Raw genomic sequence first — 13,707 nt, forward strand, 5'->3', positions numbered from 1 at the left:
CCCAGCTATTTTTTGGTTGCAGCCATCATTGTTGTTTGGCGGGCCTGGGCTGGATTCGAACCCACCACCTTAGGTGTATGTGGCTGGCACCTTAGCCACATGAGCCACAGGTGCCAAGCTGAGGTACATTCTTTCTATATATTTTTTATAATTTTTATCATGAAAGTTTGTTGAATTTTGTTTGAATTATTTTTCTGTATTGAGATGATCATGTGATTTAATTTTTTTTTTTTTTGAGACAGTATCTCGCTTTGTCACCCTTGATAGAGTGCTGTGGTATCATAGTTCACAGCAACCTTAAGCTCCTGGGCTCAAGCAATTATCTTGCCTCAGCCTCCGGAGTAGCTGGGACTACAGGTACCTACCACCTCTGGCTATTTTTAGAGACAGGGTCTTGCTCTGGCTCACACTGGTCTTGAACTTGTGAGCTCAGGCAATCTACCCACCCTGGCCTCCCAGAGTGCTAGGAATATAGGCATGAGCCACTGCGCCTGGTCATGTGATAAAATTTTTATCCTTAATTCTATTAATATGCTGTGTTATTATATTGATTGACTTGCATGTATTAAATCATCCTTATATCCCAGAGTAAATCCTACTTGGTCATGGTCCATGATTCTTTTAATGTGCTGGTATATTTTGTGTGCTAGTAGTTTATTGTGAATTTTTGCCTCTCTGTTCATCAGGGTTATTGATCATTAGTTTTCTTTCCTTGTGGTGTCTTTGTCTGGCTTTGGTATTAGGACGGTGCTAGCTTAATAGAATGAGTTTGAAAGTGTTCTATCTTCTATTTTTTTGGAAGAGTTTAAGAAGTATTCGTGTTAATTCTTCTTTAAATGTTGGGTAGAATTTACCACTAAAGCCATCTGGTCCTGAGAATTTCTTTGTTGAATGTATGGATTTTTTAATTCATTCTTTGATATCTCTAATTATTATTGCTCTGATCAGGCTTTTAATTTCAGTCTTGGTAGGTTATATGTTTTTAGGAATTTCTCTTTTTCTTTAGATTGTCTAACTTTTTGGTATATAATTGTTAATAATTGCCTCTTATTATCCTTATTTATGTGGAAATTAGTTGCAATGTTTCCTTTTCACTTGTAATTTTATTTAAGTCTTCTCTTTTTCTTCAATAAACCAATTTAGTTTCATTTTTTAAATTGATTTTCTTTTTTTTTTTTTTTTTTTGAGACAGAGCCTCAAGCTGTCCCCCTGGGTAGAGTGCCGTGGCATTACAGCTCACAGCAACCTCCAACTCCTGGGCTCAAGAGATCGCTCCTGCCCCAGCCTCCCAAGCAGCTGGGACCACAGGCACCCACCACAACGCCTGGCTATTTTTTGGTTGCAGCCGTCATTGTTGTTTGGCGGGTCCGGGCTGGGGATTCGAACCCGCCACCTTAGGTGTACGTGGCTGGCGCCTTAGCCGGGTGAGCTATAGGCGCCGAGCCTAAAATTGATTTTCTATTCTCCATTTTATGTATTTCTCTCCTAACCTTATTTTTTTCTTTCTGATAAGTGTCAGTTTATTTCTTGCTTTTCTAGTTCCTTGAGGAGTAAAGTTAGGTGGCTGATTTGACACCTTTCTTTTTTTTTAATGTAGGCATTTATTGCTATAAACATCTTCCTTAGTACAGCTTTTCCTGTATCCCATAATTTTGAAATATTGTATTTTTATTTTCATTTGTCATGATGTATTTTCTAATGTTCTTTTTATTTCTTCTTTGAATAGTTGTTTAAAAATGTAGTGTTTCATTCTTCTTAGTAAAGCATCTCAAGAATGGAGGAAAAAAAGCATCCAATGTACTCAATACTAATATGAAACCAATATGTAAATAGCTACGTGCCCAACTTGAACTCAACTTAGAAATGAAATCAATGTAACCTAAACATTTGTACCCTCATATTAATGTGAAATTTTAAAAAAAGAAAAAAAGTGTATTGTTTAATACTATGTATTTGAATTTCTTTTCTTTCTTGTTATTGATTTCTAGTTTCCTTCTACTGTGATTCATCAGAAAAGATACTTGGAATATTTTCAATCTTCTTAAATTTGTTAAGACTCATTTTTGTAGCCTAGCATGTGACTTATCCTAAAGAATGTTCACCTGCACTTGAGAAGAATGAGTATTATTATTGTTGGGTAGAAAGTGCTGTTAGGTATAGTTGGTCCATAATGTTGTTCAGTTCTGTTGTATATTTTCTGTCTTTATGATCTATCCATCATGGACAGCAGAGTATTAAAGTCTCCTATTATTACGTTGCTGTTTCTTCAGATCTGTCAACAATTTGATTTATATGTTTAGGTGATTTGATGTTAGACACATATAACAGTTATATCTTCCGGTTGAATTGACCCTTTTATTATTATATAATAATCATCTTTGTCTCTTGTGATGGCTTTTAACTAAAAGTCTATTTTTTAATATAATTATACCTACGCCTTTTTTTGGTTACCATTTGCATAAAATATATTTCTCCACTTCTTTTTCAGCTTATGTGTGCTCTTCAATCAAACGTTAAGTCTCTTATAGACAGCACATACTTAGGTCTTGTGTTTTCTTCATTCACTCTGTCTTTTGATTGGGGGAGTTTGGACTATTAATATTTAAAGCAATTATTAATAGGTAAGGACTTCCTATTGCTACTTCGTTAATTGTTTTCTGTCTGTGTTATAGTTCTCTTCTTTCTCTCTTGCTATCTTTCTTTGTGATTTGATTTTCCATTTATAATTGTATACTTTGATTGTTTTCTCTTTACTTTAGGTAGCTACTATATATTTGTTGTAGTTACTATGAGGCTCACATCAAACATCTTATTTTATTTTTTTGAGACAGAGTCTCACTTTGTCACTGTGGGTAGAGTGCTGTGGCATCACAGCTCACAGCAATCTTAAACTCTTGGGCTTAAGCAATTCTCTTGCCTCAGCCTCCCAAGTAGCTGGGACTACAGGTGCCCACCATAATGCCCAGCTATTTTTTGGCTGTAGTTGTTATTGTTGTTTGGAAGGCCTGGGCTGGATCCAAACCCACCAGCTCCAGTGTATGTGCCTGGCACCCTAGCCACTGAGCTATAGGAACTAAGCCTAAACATTTTATAGTTATGCCTGATTTTAGCTGATAAAAATTTAACTTCATTTGCATACAGAAATTCTATGCTTTATTCTCCGCCCCCACTTAGTTTATATAATTGATGTCAGATTTTGCTTTTTCCTATCTTGTGTTTCTATTTACTAATTTTGTGGTTATATTTATTCTTATTACTTTGTCTTTTCATTTATATACTTGTGTTAAAAGTAAATTACATACCTTCTTTATAATATTAAAATCAGGTATATTGTCCTTATATTTACCTTGAACACTGAGATTTACACTTTCATGCTTTTGTGTTGTTGTTTATCACCTTTTTCATTTCAACCTGAAGAATTCCCTTTAGCACTTTTTATAAGGTAGGTCTAATGGTAACAAACTCTTTCAATTTTTGTTTTTCTGGGAAATTGTTTATTGCTTCTTCATTCTTTTTTTTTTTTAAAAGAGCCTCAAGCTATCCCCCTGGGTAGAGTGCCGTGGTACCACAGCTCATAGCAACCTCCAACTCCTGTGCTCAAGTGAAGTCTCCTGCCCCAGCCTCCCAAGCAGCTGGGACCACAGGCACCCACCACAACGCCTGGCTATCCCTTGGTTGCAGCCATCACTGTTGTTTCGGCAGGGCCCAGGCTGGATTTGAACCCGCCACCCCAGGTGCATGTAGCTGGCACCCCAGCCACCTGAGCCACAGGCACTGAGCCTGCTTCTTCCTTCTTTTTTTTTTTTTTAGACAGAGCCTCAAGCTGTCCCCCTGGGTAGAGTGCCGTGGCATAGCTCACAGCAACCTCCAACTCCTGGGCTCAAGCAAGTCTCCTGTCTCCGCCTCCCAAGTTACTGGGACCACAGGCGCCTGCCACAATGCCTGGCTATTTTTTTTTCAGTTGCAGCCATCACTGTTGCTTGGCGGGCCCGGGTTGGATTCGAACCCGCCACCTTAGCCACTTGAGCCACAGTCGCCGAGCCGCTTCTTCATTCTTAAAGAGTAGTTTTTCTGGGTAAAATATTCTTGGTTTACAGGGTTCATTTGTCTTTCAGCACAATGACCACATCATCCTACTCTTTCTTGACCTGTAAAGTTTCTGCTGAAAAATCTGCTGATAGTCTTATAGAGCCCCCTTTCATGTAACATGTCACTTTTCACTTGTTGCTTTCAAAATGATCTTTGTCTTTTAGACAAAGGAAAATCAGGACAAAGGAAAAACTTTTGACAATTTAATTATAAAGTGTCTTAGTATATGCCTCTTTGGATTCACTATTTGGAGATTTTTGAGTTTCAGAAATGTAGATGTTTTCTCCATAGATTCATGATGTTTTCAGCCATTATTCCTTTTCTTTTCTTTATTTCTTTTTTTTTGAGACAGAGTCTCAGTATATCACCCTCAGTAGATTGCTATGGCATCACAGCTCATAGCAACCTCTAACTCTTGGGCTCAAGGGAGTCTCTTGCCTCAGCCTCCCAAGTACCTGGGACTACAGGAGCCTGCCACAACACTCAGATATTTTTTGGTTGTAGTTGTCATTGTTTAGCAGGCCAAGGCTGGGTTTGAACCCACCAGCCTTGGTGTATGTGGCTGGCACTGTAACCACTGTGCTATAGGTGCCAAGCCCATTACTTCTTTAAATAAACTTTCTACCCCCTTTCTCCCTCTCTTTTCCTTCAAAAATTTCCAGGATGTATATATTAGTTTAGCCTATGGTGTCCCTCAAGTCCCATAGGCTTTCTTTACTCTTTATTATTCTTTTTATTCCTCTAACCAGATGATTTCAAATGATGTCTTTGAGTTCACTGATTCTTTCTTCTTGATTCTGCTGTTTATTCATTTCAGTCATTGTATTCCTCAGCTCCAGGATTTCTGTTTGACTCTTTTTTTAATGGTTTCTAATTTTTAATTGAACTTCTAATTTTATTCATGTATTTTTTCCTGATTTTGTTTTGTTGTTCATATGTGTTTCCTTGTAACACATTGAACTTCTTTAAGTCAATTATTTTGAATTCTTTATTCTGAATTCCTCACCATGTAGTTTATGGATCTCCATTTCTTTAGGGTCAGCTATTGATAGTTTATTAACTTCTTTGGTAGTGTCATGTGTACCTGATTCTTTGTGATCCTTATACCCTTGCATTGGTATGTGTGCATTTAAAGAAGTAGTTACCTTTTCCAATCTTCACAGACTTGTTTTGGTGAATAAAGATGTTCACTAGTTAGCTGAGTAAGAGATTCAGGACCGGTTGGCTGGTGATGTCTACAGGCAGACCTACTGTTGAGTTCCACAGGTGAAGCCACTGAGTCTGTGGGTGGATGAAACTGGATCTGGATCTGTGAGAAGATGGATCTGGAGAGCTTTGTATGTGGAAATTTGGGGTTTCATCCAGGTATACAAGCAGTCAGGGCTAGAGTTGAGTCATAGGTAACCAGGACTGAAGCTAGATCTGCCAGTGGTGTGGCAGAGCCTTTGCCAGGTGTGGCTTCCTCTAGGTCCACAGTTGGTTGGAGCTGCCCTCAGGGTTCACAGTCAAGGTTACGGTCAGCAGGTCTGTTACCAGGAGCATACATGGGTGTGGTTCCTGCTGAATCTCTGGGCAGATGATACTTCCCCTAGAAATTCAACTGAGCAAGATGGATCTCAGTCATAGGGCTGCATCCACATCCACTCAGGTCTTGTCTTTAGTCAGTGGGCCTGCTACCAAGATTTCAGGCAGGCCCTAGTTTATGCTAGGATCAAAGAAGGGTGTGGCTGGTGGCATCATAAACAAATGAGGCCGGAGCTGAGTCTACAGGGAGTGGGGTCGTTACTATACTTTTAGCCAGGACCATGATTGGTAGGTCTGCCTTTTCAAAGCAGCTTTTCCTGCTCTTAAGCTTCACTGAGGTATGGCAATCTTCTACCTGTCCCCAAAGCTCCTCAAAGGCACCTTGTCTGTGGATAGTTGCCAAGTCAGTTTTTATGTGGATGAACAAAGTCTGGGGACCTCCTATTCATTTATATTGCTGGAATTGGGGTATGGTTAAAATTTTATACAAGGTAGCCATAAAGTTTGTGTTTTATGTTTAAAGTTATGAAATTTATGGCCACCCTGTATAAAATGGCTAAGCTCTCCTTGAGAAGGTGACTTTTGAGTAGAGACCTGAGAAAGTGGGAGACTAAGCTGTGTTATATAGCACAGTATAGCCAAGCTGGTAGTATTCCTTGCATAGGTGAAGATGAACATAGGGGGAAGAATGGTAGATGAATCCAGAGAAAAGAGGTAGAGTACAGATCATAAGGGCCTTGTTAGTTTTACCAGGGACTCTGGATTTTAATGCAAGTAAAATGGCTTTACTGCAACAGAAATTCATCTGTTTTCAAGGCCTTCACTTTCCTATTTTCAGTTAAATTATATTATTTATGTTTGGTCATAATCACTGTGGTTGGTATGAAAATAAGCCTGCTAATGGGAAAGGGCAGACACAGAGGCATCAGACAGAAGGCTGTTACCATAATACTGTTAAGAAGGATGGGTCTTGACTAAAAATGGTTGTTATAAAGGAGGGAAGAAATGCTCACTTCCAATGAACTGGGTATGGGAGCAAGGATGATAGCAAGATTTTTAGTTTGAGAAGCTATCATGTGCCAGTTTTATCTATATGCAAGTATCTTCAATGTCTTTACAGAAGACCAAGGCACAGTAAGGGAGATTTACTGTGGAAATTTGATGATCTGAGAAGCATAATCCTAACCTGAGCTTTTAGCCCCAAATGCCTCCATGGTAGGCAAGAAGGCCTCTGGGTATTCATTAATCAAGAATTGTGCAAAGGAGAGCATTTCCTGTGGATGGATCTACTGGACTGATATGGTCTGATACTACCTGGATGTGCAAACTTGGACAATTATGATATATTGGAATTCATACTGGACTAAGAGCCAAGAACTCCTAGGTTCTGATCCTGGATCATCCATTAGCCAGCTTCATGCCTTCTTTAGAGTAATTCACTTACTATGATCTCATTTTTCTCATCCATATAACAGAGGCAACAATACTACTTTTTCTGCCTCTTTGAAGTGCTATGAAACATAAAGGAGAAAATGTATGTTAATGTCCTTTATGAGATAAATACATTGTAATGCACTAAATAATTTGCTGTTTAAATCTATTTGCTCCACCTGATCTACTCTCTACTCTGCTTCACCCTGCTTGTGCCTTGGAAAATTAACCTGTATGGACAATTTCAACAGATTTGGGTTCATCAGATGATGTGTCCTGGCAGGAGATGGGAAAGCAAGAAAGTGAGCTTGGGCTATCTGTTTCCTTAAACCCTACAAGCTACAGCACTGTGAACTGGTTATATCCTTTGAAGATGGTAGCTATTGCCAATTTAGCTATTGTCCCATTCAAGGCAGCTCTTTCTCTCCTGGTTCTAGTAGTTGCTCCTTTTCCTCAATTCTTCATGCCAAGCAGTAATAGAAGCATTCCACCCTTACTGATCTTATGGTATTGCACTGTCCCTGTGGTTTTCCTTCTGCCTCACTAATTCCTTTGTTAGTAGCCCCTCTTATTTGGTTCTCATCTGTTGCCCAACTTGACTCTTCCATTTGTTTTCCTGCCAAGCACTCAATACCATAGTCATGCTATGGGCTTCACTTCCTGTGAACCTTTAGAACGTTCCCTTACTTTTATCTGATGTTTTGTGAAAAGAATAAATCCCTCCCAATTGGCCATTTCCTTGATGGCTAGCTTCGCAAAATACTTTTCAATACATAGTATTTATAACAGATTTTTTTTAAATTTATTTTTTTAGAGACAGAGTCTCACTTTGTCACCCTCAGTAGAGTGCTGTGGCATCATAGCTGACAGCAACCTCCAGCTCTTGGGCTTAGTTGATTCTCTTGCCTCAGCCTCCCAAGTAGATGGGACTATAGGTGCTCACCACAACGCCCAGCTATTTTTTTGTTGCAGTTTGGCCAGGGCCAGGTTCAAACCCGCCACCCTCAGTATATGGGGCCAGCACCCCTACTCACTGAGCCACAGGCACCACCCTATAACAGATTTTTTAAAACTTCCCTCATAGAATGCTCTGAAGTTCATGGTTTGGGGAGACTACATGTAAGGAGGAAGTGTATAAGGTATAGACACTGACAACTCCTCACCTACTCTACTTCAGAATTTTGGCTGGTTTAGGGGAAGATGCACATTTTGTGCCTTAAACGATCAACCAACTCGGGCAGTGCCTGTGGCTCAAAGGGGTAGGACATATGCAGGAGGTGGAGGGTTCAAACCCAGCCCCGGACAAAAACTGAAAAAAAAAAAAGATCAACCAACTCTTCAATATGTGAAGGTTTATATAGGTAATTTTATCTCTAACTAAGCCAATACAGATGATCGGTGTTGGTCAGTCTTGGCTTAATCTGCAAGATACTAACCCATTTCTGTAAGACATGGCCTACCTTGCAGATTTCCTTCTGGGCTTTGGGAATCCAGGGGTTCACATTCCCATAAGGCAGCAATTCCTTTAGGCCCTGGATGATCTGGGATTTGAGTGGTAAGGGTGGACCAATCTGCTCATTCAGGTAGAGCTCACAGATTCTGTTACCCAGCATGTGACGAAATACGGCATTCCCATTCTTTCTGTTGTTCATCAGGACACCGAGGAAATGGTGCAGGTCCTGCCAGAGGTCCAGAAGTTGAGTTTCCACTTTCAAATTCTGTTTTTTCAGGTGGCTCCGGAAAGGACTCCCTGCATAAGCATCAGCACACAAGGCCCAGTGGGTATACCCAATGCAGAGGCTTTGCTTGATGGCCCTCTTCATAGTTACCTGGGAGGAGTAATGTGTGAAGGGAGTGGCAATCCTCAGGTGAGTAGTGAACTTTGTCTCAAAGAGGCCCTCCATATGGAGGTGACGCTTAGCTTTCTTCTTCATGCTCAACTTCCTAGCAGAGTGACTACGCTTTTCAGGGAGATTGATTATTTTCTCCTTTGAAGAAGCCACTCTCAGGGGAGGCATTTGTTTAACCACCTTTTCTTGAGGCCTCCTCTCCTGTGGGGGCACAATGTTGGTATCTGGCTCACAGTCCATTTCCAGAAACCAAGAGCCAGGATTTATCAACTGCCACATCTTCCTCTTGGTTTTCCTGCTCGAGTACTCCTTCTGAAAGTGGTCATTCTTCTTGATGGTCATGTTCAGAGGGAGTCCCCCTGTGTGGGAGCAGCAAATACTGCACAGGCGAGTCTCATATTCCTGCATCAGACCTTGGCATGCTTCCTCCTTGGCCATGGCCATTTTGGCATGGGTGTAAAAGTTGGGAAGCCAATAACTCTGGAGTTTGAACAGAGCCACCTTCTGCATGTGGCTTAGGATCTCCCTCCTGGAGGTGGTCTGGTTAGGATGCCAGATGGAGAGGTTCAAGAGGGACTCTGGGAAAAATACAGAGATAAAAGGTGAAAATGATGTGATAGTGACAGGGAGGATGATGTTAGAGAGGTTTTTAAACTTTTCCAAGTGTCTTTGTGTATGCCATTTTATTAGTTCCTCATGCAATCCTAAAATGTGGACAGGTGAAACACACAGTGGACATATTTTAAGGGTTTGCTCAGTACAAAGGTACCCCTTGCCCTTATTACCTTCCTCCTTCCCCATAGAAATAAGCCATTTTATGTGATTCTCTGAATTACTTTTCAGACTACTGAATGTAATTGTGAAGAAAAGCAAAAGCACAAGAAAAGATGATTAAAAACAAGAGCCATCCATCTGAACAGGATTCCTCAGGGTCAGACATGACTGGAGGAAGATATTTGGACTGGATAATTTGAAGGAGTCCCTACTACCTCTGATTTTAATGTCATCAATTCTCAATTACCTATATGAAAAGAGGGGTGTGTAACTAATTCCAAACACTGGATCTTCCAGAACACGTTTGTATTTAGGTTAGAAATGCCTCCTCATTTAATGAACTAATATGAATAAATCTTATTCTCTAGAGAAGGGATTAGGAAACTCTTTATGTAAAGGGCCAGATGGTAAATATTTTGGGCTTGTAAATCACATACAACTTATGTTGTAGAATCTTCTTTTCCTCTATTTTTGTTTAGTCATTTAAAAATGTAAAAGCATTTTTAGCCCATAGGCCACATGTAATGCATATGGCTTGCAGACTATAGTTTGTTCTAGAGAATCCCAATTTAAAAAATAAAATGACTGTAAGTTGAGAAGATCAGGAGCTTTACGATTCCCCGATCTCAATTCCTTTTCCCTCCTTCCACCTGGCCCTCACTGGCAGGTAATATCTCAGGAAGGGGCAAGTACCAGCCTAAAGACAACTGATCTATTCCAACCTCTCCCTGGTTAGAGGCTGAGGTTCCCACTGGCATCCTTGATACATAGAAGATGGGGAGAGTGGACGTTATTAAATGCTGGATTGATTATTTTTGTTATCTCTCCAAAGGATTTTACTTCAAATATGCTTTATAATTCTTACTTATGTTCATTCTGCAGAGTGTCACCACCCTGGAACCCTCCTGCAGATGGGTGGCCTTCAGCATGAGAAGCAGGGAGAGATAGTAGTCTCTCACTTCTATATCTGTCTCATCTATGCTCAAGATCTTCTCAGCAAGGATCCAGAAATCCACCAAGTCTTCACCTAGAGGTCAGACAGGGAAGCTGTTTTACTGTTTCAGACACCACAGTTTGGGTTAAGACATCATCTCCAGAAAAGTTCTAATGCGGGGGAGATGGGAGGCCTGGGGAGACAGAACTTAATGCATAGGGATTGTTTGTGATTTTTTGTAGCTGTTTTAAATTAACTCTCACTGTAGGGAAAATTGCAAGACTGAGGATGGATCCTGAGACATTTGAATTTTGTCCAAAAACTTATCAGGGGAAAAAGAACATTTCCTATATCATAGACCCAGAGCAGCCTGTAGAAGGGCCCTTGAGCCAAAAGGTGACAAAGTCTCCATTCCCTTTATTACATACAACTTTGCCGGGCCAAACTCTGAGTGACAGTATTAAAGATAGCTTATCCAGTTGTCCCCTACCTGCTTTCTGGAGACCAGGATTGCAACCTTAAAATTAGGGCTTGTCCCTAGACCAAACAGTCCCAGTTTCCATGCTCCCCATATGCAGCAACTACTGGACCCACTAGAACAGGAAGCAGTAGTTCCTAATGCTTTTGCTACAGGGGTTTATTTATTTGTTCCTTGTCAATCTCCTTACCACTGTAGCAGCTACGTGGAGCAGGGACTTAAGGCTGCTGTTCACTTTTGTATCCCAACCTGTACAGTGGCTGCCACACAGTGGTGCTCAACAAATAGTGTTAGATGAATGAATGAATACATGAATGAACGAAAGGGAAGCTGATTGCTTTTACCACACCTATGCTAAGACGTCAGTTTTCAAAGACTTTTTTATCCACTGCATTATTATACATCATAATATTAATATTCACCATGGACACACATCACTGCCGACTGGGCCTAAGGGGCAACCTAGAAACTGTTAAGAACTAGCAAAGACCCCAGGAACAACCCCAACAACCCACCTGCACTGTTCTTGAGGTAGGAACAGAAGCGCCATATCCCTCTGACCCCGCCAATGCACTTCTCGAGTAGCCACTGGTCTGCCTTTTTCCATCTCATCATTTTGGCTGCCAGGAAAAGTTCATGGTAAGATAGAGAGAATGATGTTTCCCCTAGACCCCTCTCACAGCCTTGCATGCAGTCAGATCCCCATTTGTTGAGTGTGAGAGAGGAAAAATGCTGGCCAGTTAGCTGAAGTGGGTCCCAATTATGTGGTGCTTTTGAAGCTGGGCATCAGACTGTCTCCTGACATGTGTCAAGTGATGGAGGGGTGTGCACACACAATCAGCAGCTCAAAACACCCTCTAACCAAAGAAGATTCCCTTCTGCAATCCCCACAAGACACTGATTTTTCCCTCATTGTGCATTTTAATCCAACTTTACATACATTATATATACATACATGTGTACATATACATATATACACAAGTATGCACATATATATATTAATATTTGAAGGAGAGTAGTAGAGGATAGCAGGTGACTTGTTACAACATTTTATTCTACAAATGCTCCTGAATTTTAACTTTGCTAGCGGTTGGAACATGTTAATTTCCTTTGACTACCAAGCTAAAAGTTACTAATTCAACCCTAGATGGAAATTGTTCATTCATCCTTTTCAATAAATATTTGTAAAATATTTACAAATATTGAAAATATTTATTGGGGTAGGAACAGAATCACCATATCTTATCCTACAGTGGCAGCCACTGTGCAGGCTGGGATACAAAAGTGAACAGCAGAGGTGCTTCTGTTCCTACCTCAATAAATATTTTCATACCCACTAAGTTCCATGTACCATTCTGGGTGCTTGGGATACAGCAATAAACAGAACAAAAATCTCTGCCACCTCTCCCCCCAGCTTATATTCTTACAAAGGAGACAGAAAATAAACAAAAGCATAATAAATAAGTACATTATCAGGTAAGGTTGAAGGTTATAAGCACTACAGAAAAAAAGCAAAGAAAAGGTAGCATTGGGTAAAGGAAATTGGTACAGGAAGCAGGGATTGGATGAGTAGGCAAGATACAGTATTAAATAGGGTCATTAGAGCAGCCTTCATGAAGGAGGCGAGATTTATTCAAAGACTTGGGGAGGTGAGAGAGGGAGCCACATGCACATCTAAAGGAAGAACATTCCAGGCAGAGGAAAAAACAATGCAAAGCCCAGAAGTAGAAATGTGTCCTGCATGTTTGAGTAGCTGCAATGGAGGGAGGTGGGTGGGAGTAGAAGAGGTCAGAGGAGAAATGGGCCCAGGTCCCTAGGGACTTTAAGGTCACTGTAAGGGGGTTGGATTTCTCACTGAGAGGGGAATCATCGGTGGTGTTAGGGTGGAGAGGAGCAGGGCAGACAGAGAGCAGAGAAGTGACATGATCTGAATTATATGTTTTTCCCAATATTTTTGATGGGATAAGAAACATAACATAAAATTTACCATCTTAGCTATTTTACATGTACAATTCAGTGATATTGAATACATTAATACAACCATCACAACCATCCATCTCCAAATGTAACTCCATACCCATTAAACAATGTAACTCCCCAGTTTCCCCTCCTCCTAGCCTCAGGCCAACACTCCACTTCCTTTCTCTGTGATTTTGACTTACTTACAATAAGTATTTCATATAAGTGTAACCATACGGCATATCTTTTTGTGACTGGCTTAGTTAGCATAATGTCCTCAAGTTTCATTCGTGTTGGAGCATATGTCATAATTTCATTCTTAAGGCTGAATAATATTCCACTCTATGTCTGTACCACATTTTGCTTCTCTGTTTATCTGTTGATGGATACTTGGGCTGCATTCCCACTTTAGCTATTTTGAATAATGCCCCTATAAATATAGGTGTACATGTATCTCTTTGGGACTTTGCTTTCAATTCTTTTGAGTATATACCTCAAAGTTGAATTGCTGAGTCATATTTTAATTCTAGTTTTAATTTTGAAGGAAATGCCATTGTGTTTTCCACAGTAGCGATACCATTTCACAGTTCCCACAATAGTTTCACGTACTCCAAATCCTCATCAACATTTTTGATAGTACACATCTTTTTTTTTTTTTTTTTTTTTTT

General features: G+C 40.2%; 1 protein-coding gene across 1 annotated transcript in view; it reads right to left on the minus strand.

The window, feature by feature from the left end:
- The window catches only part of RGSL1 (regulator of G protein signaling like 1), an 89,726-nt gene that overhangs the window by 57,433 nt on the left and 18,586 nt on the right, over nucleotides 1-13,707 (minus strand). The window contains exons 5-6 of the mRNA XM_012802578.1: nucleotides 10,534-10,695; nucleotides 8,505-9,472 (exon numbers count right to left, since the gene is read on the minus strand). Coding sequence (XP_012658032.1) covers nucleotides 8,505-9,472; nucleotides 10,534-10,695 — 1,130 coding nt within the window. The remainder of the gene's footprint in view (nucleotides 1-8,504; nucleotides 9,473-10,533; nucleotides 10,696-13,707) is intronic.

This window comes from Otolemur garnettii, unplaced genomic scaffold, assembly GCF_000181295.1.
Source record: "Otolemur garnettii isolate 467f Iridium unplaced genomic scaffold, OtoGar3 scaffold00016, whole genome shotgun sequence".
Taxonomy (NCBI): Eukaryota; Metazoa; Chordata; class Mammalia; order Primates; family Galagidae; genus Otolemur; species Otolemur garnettii.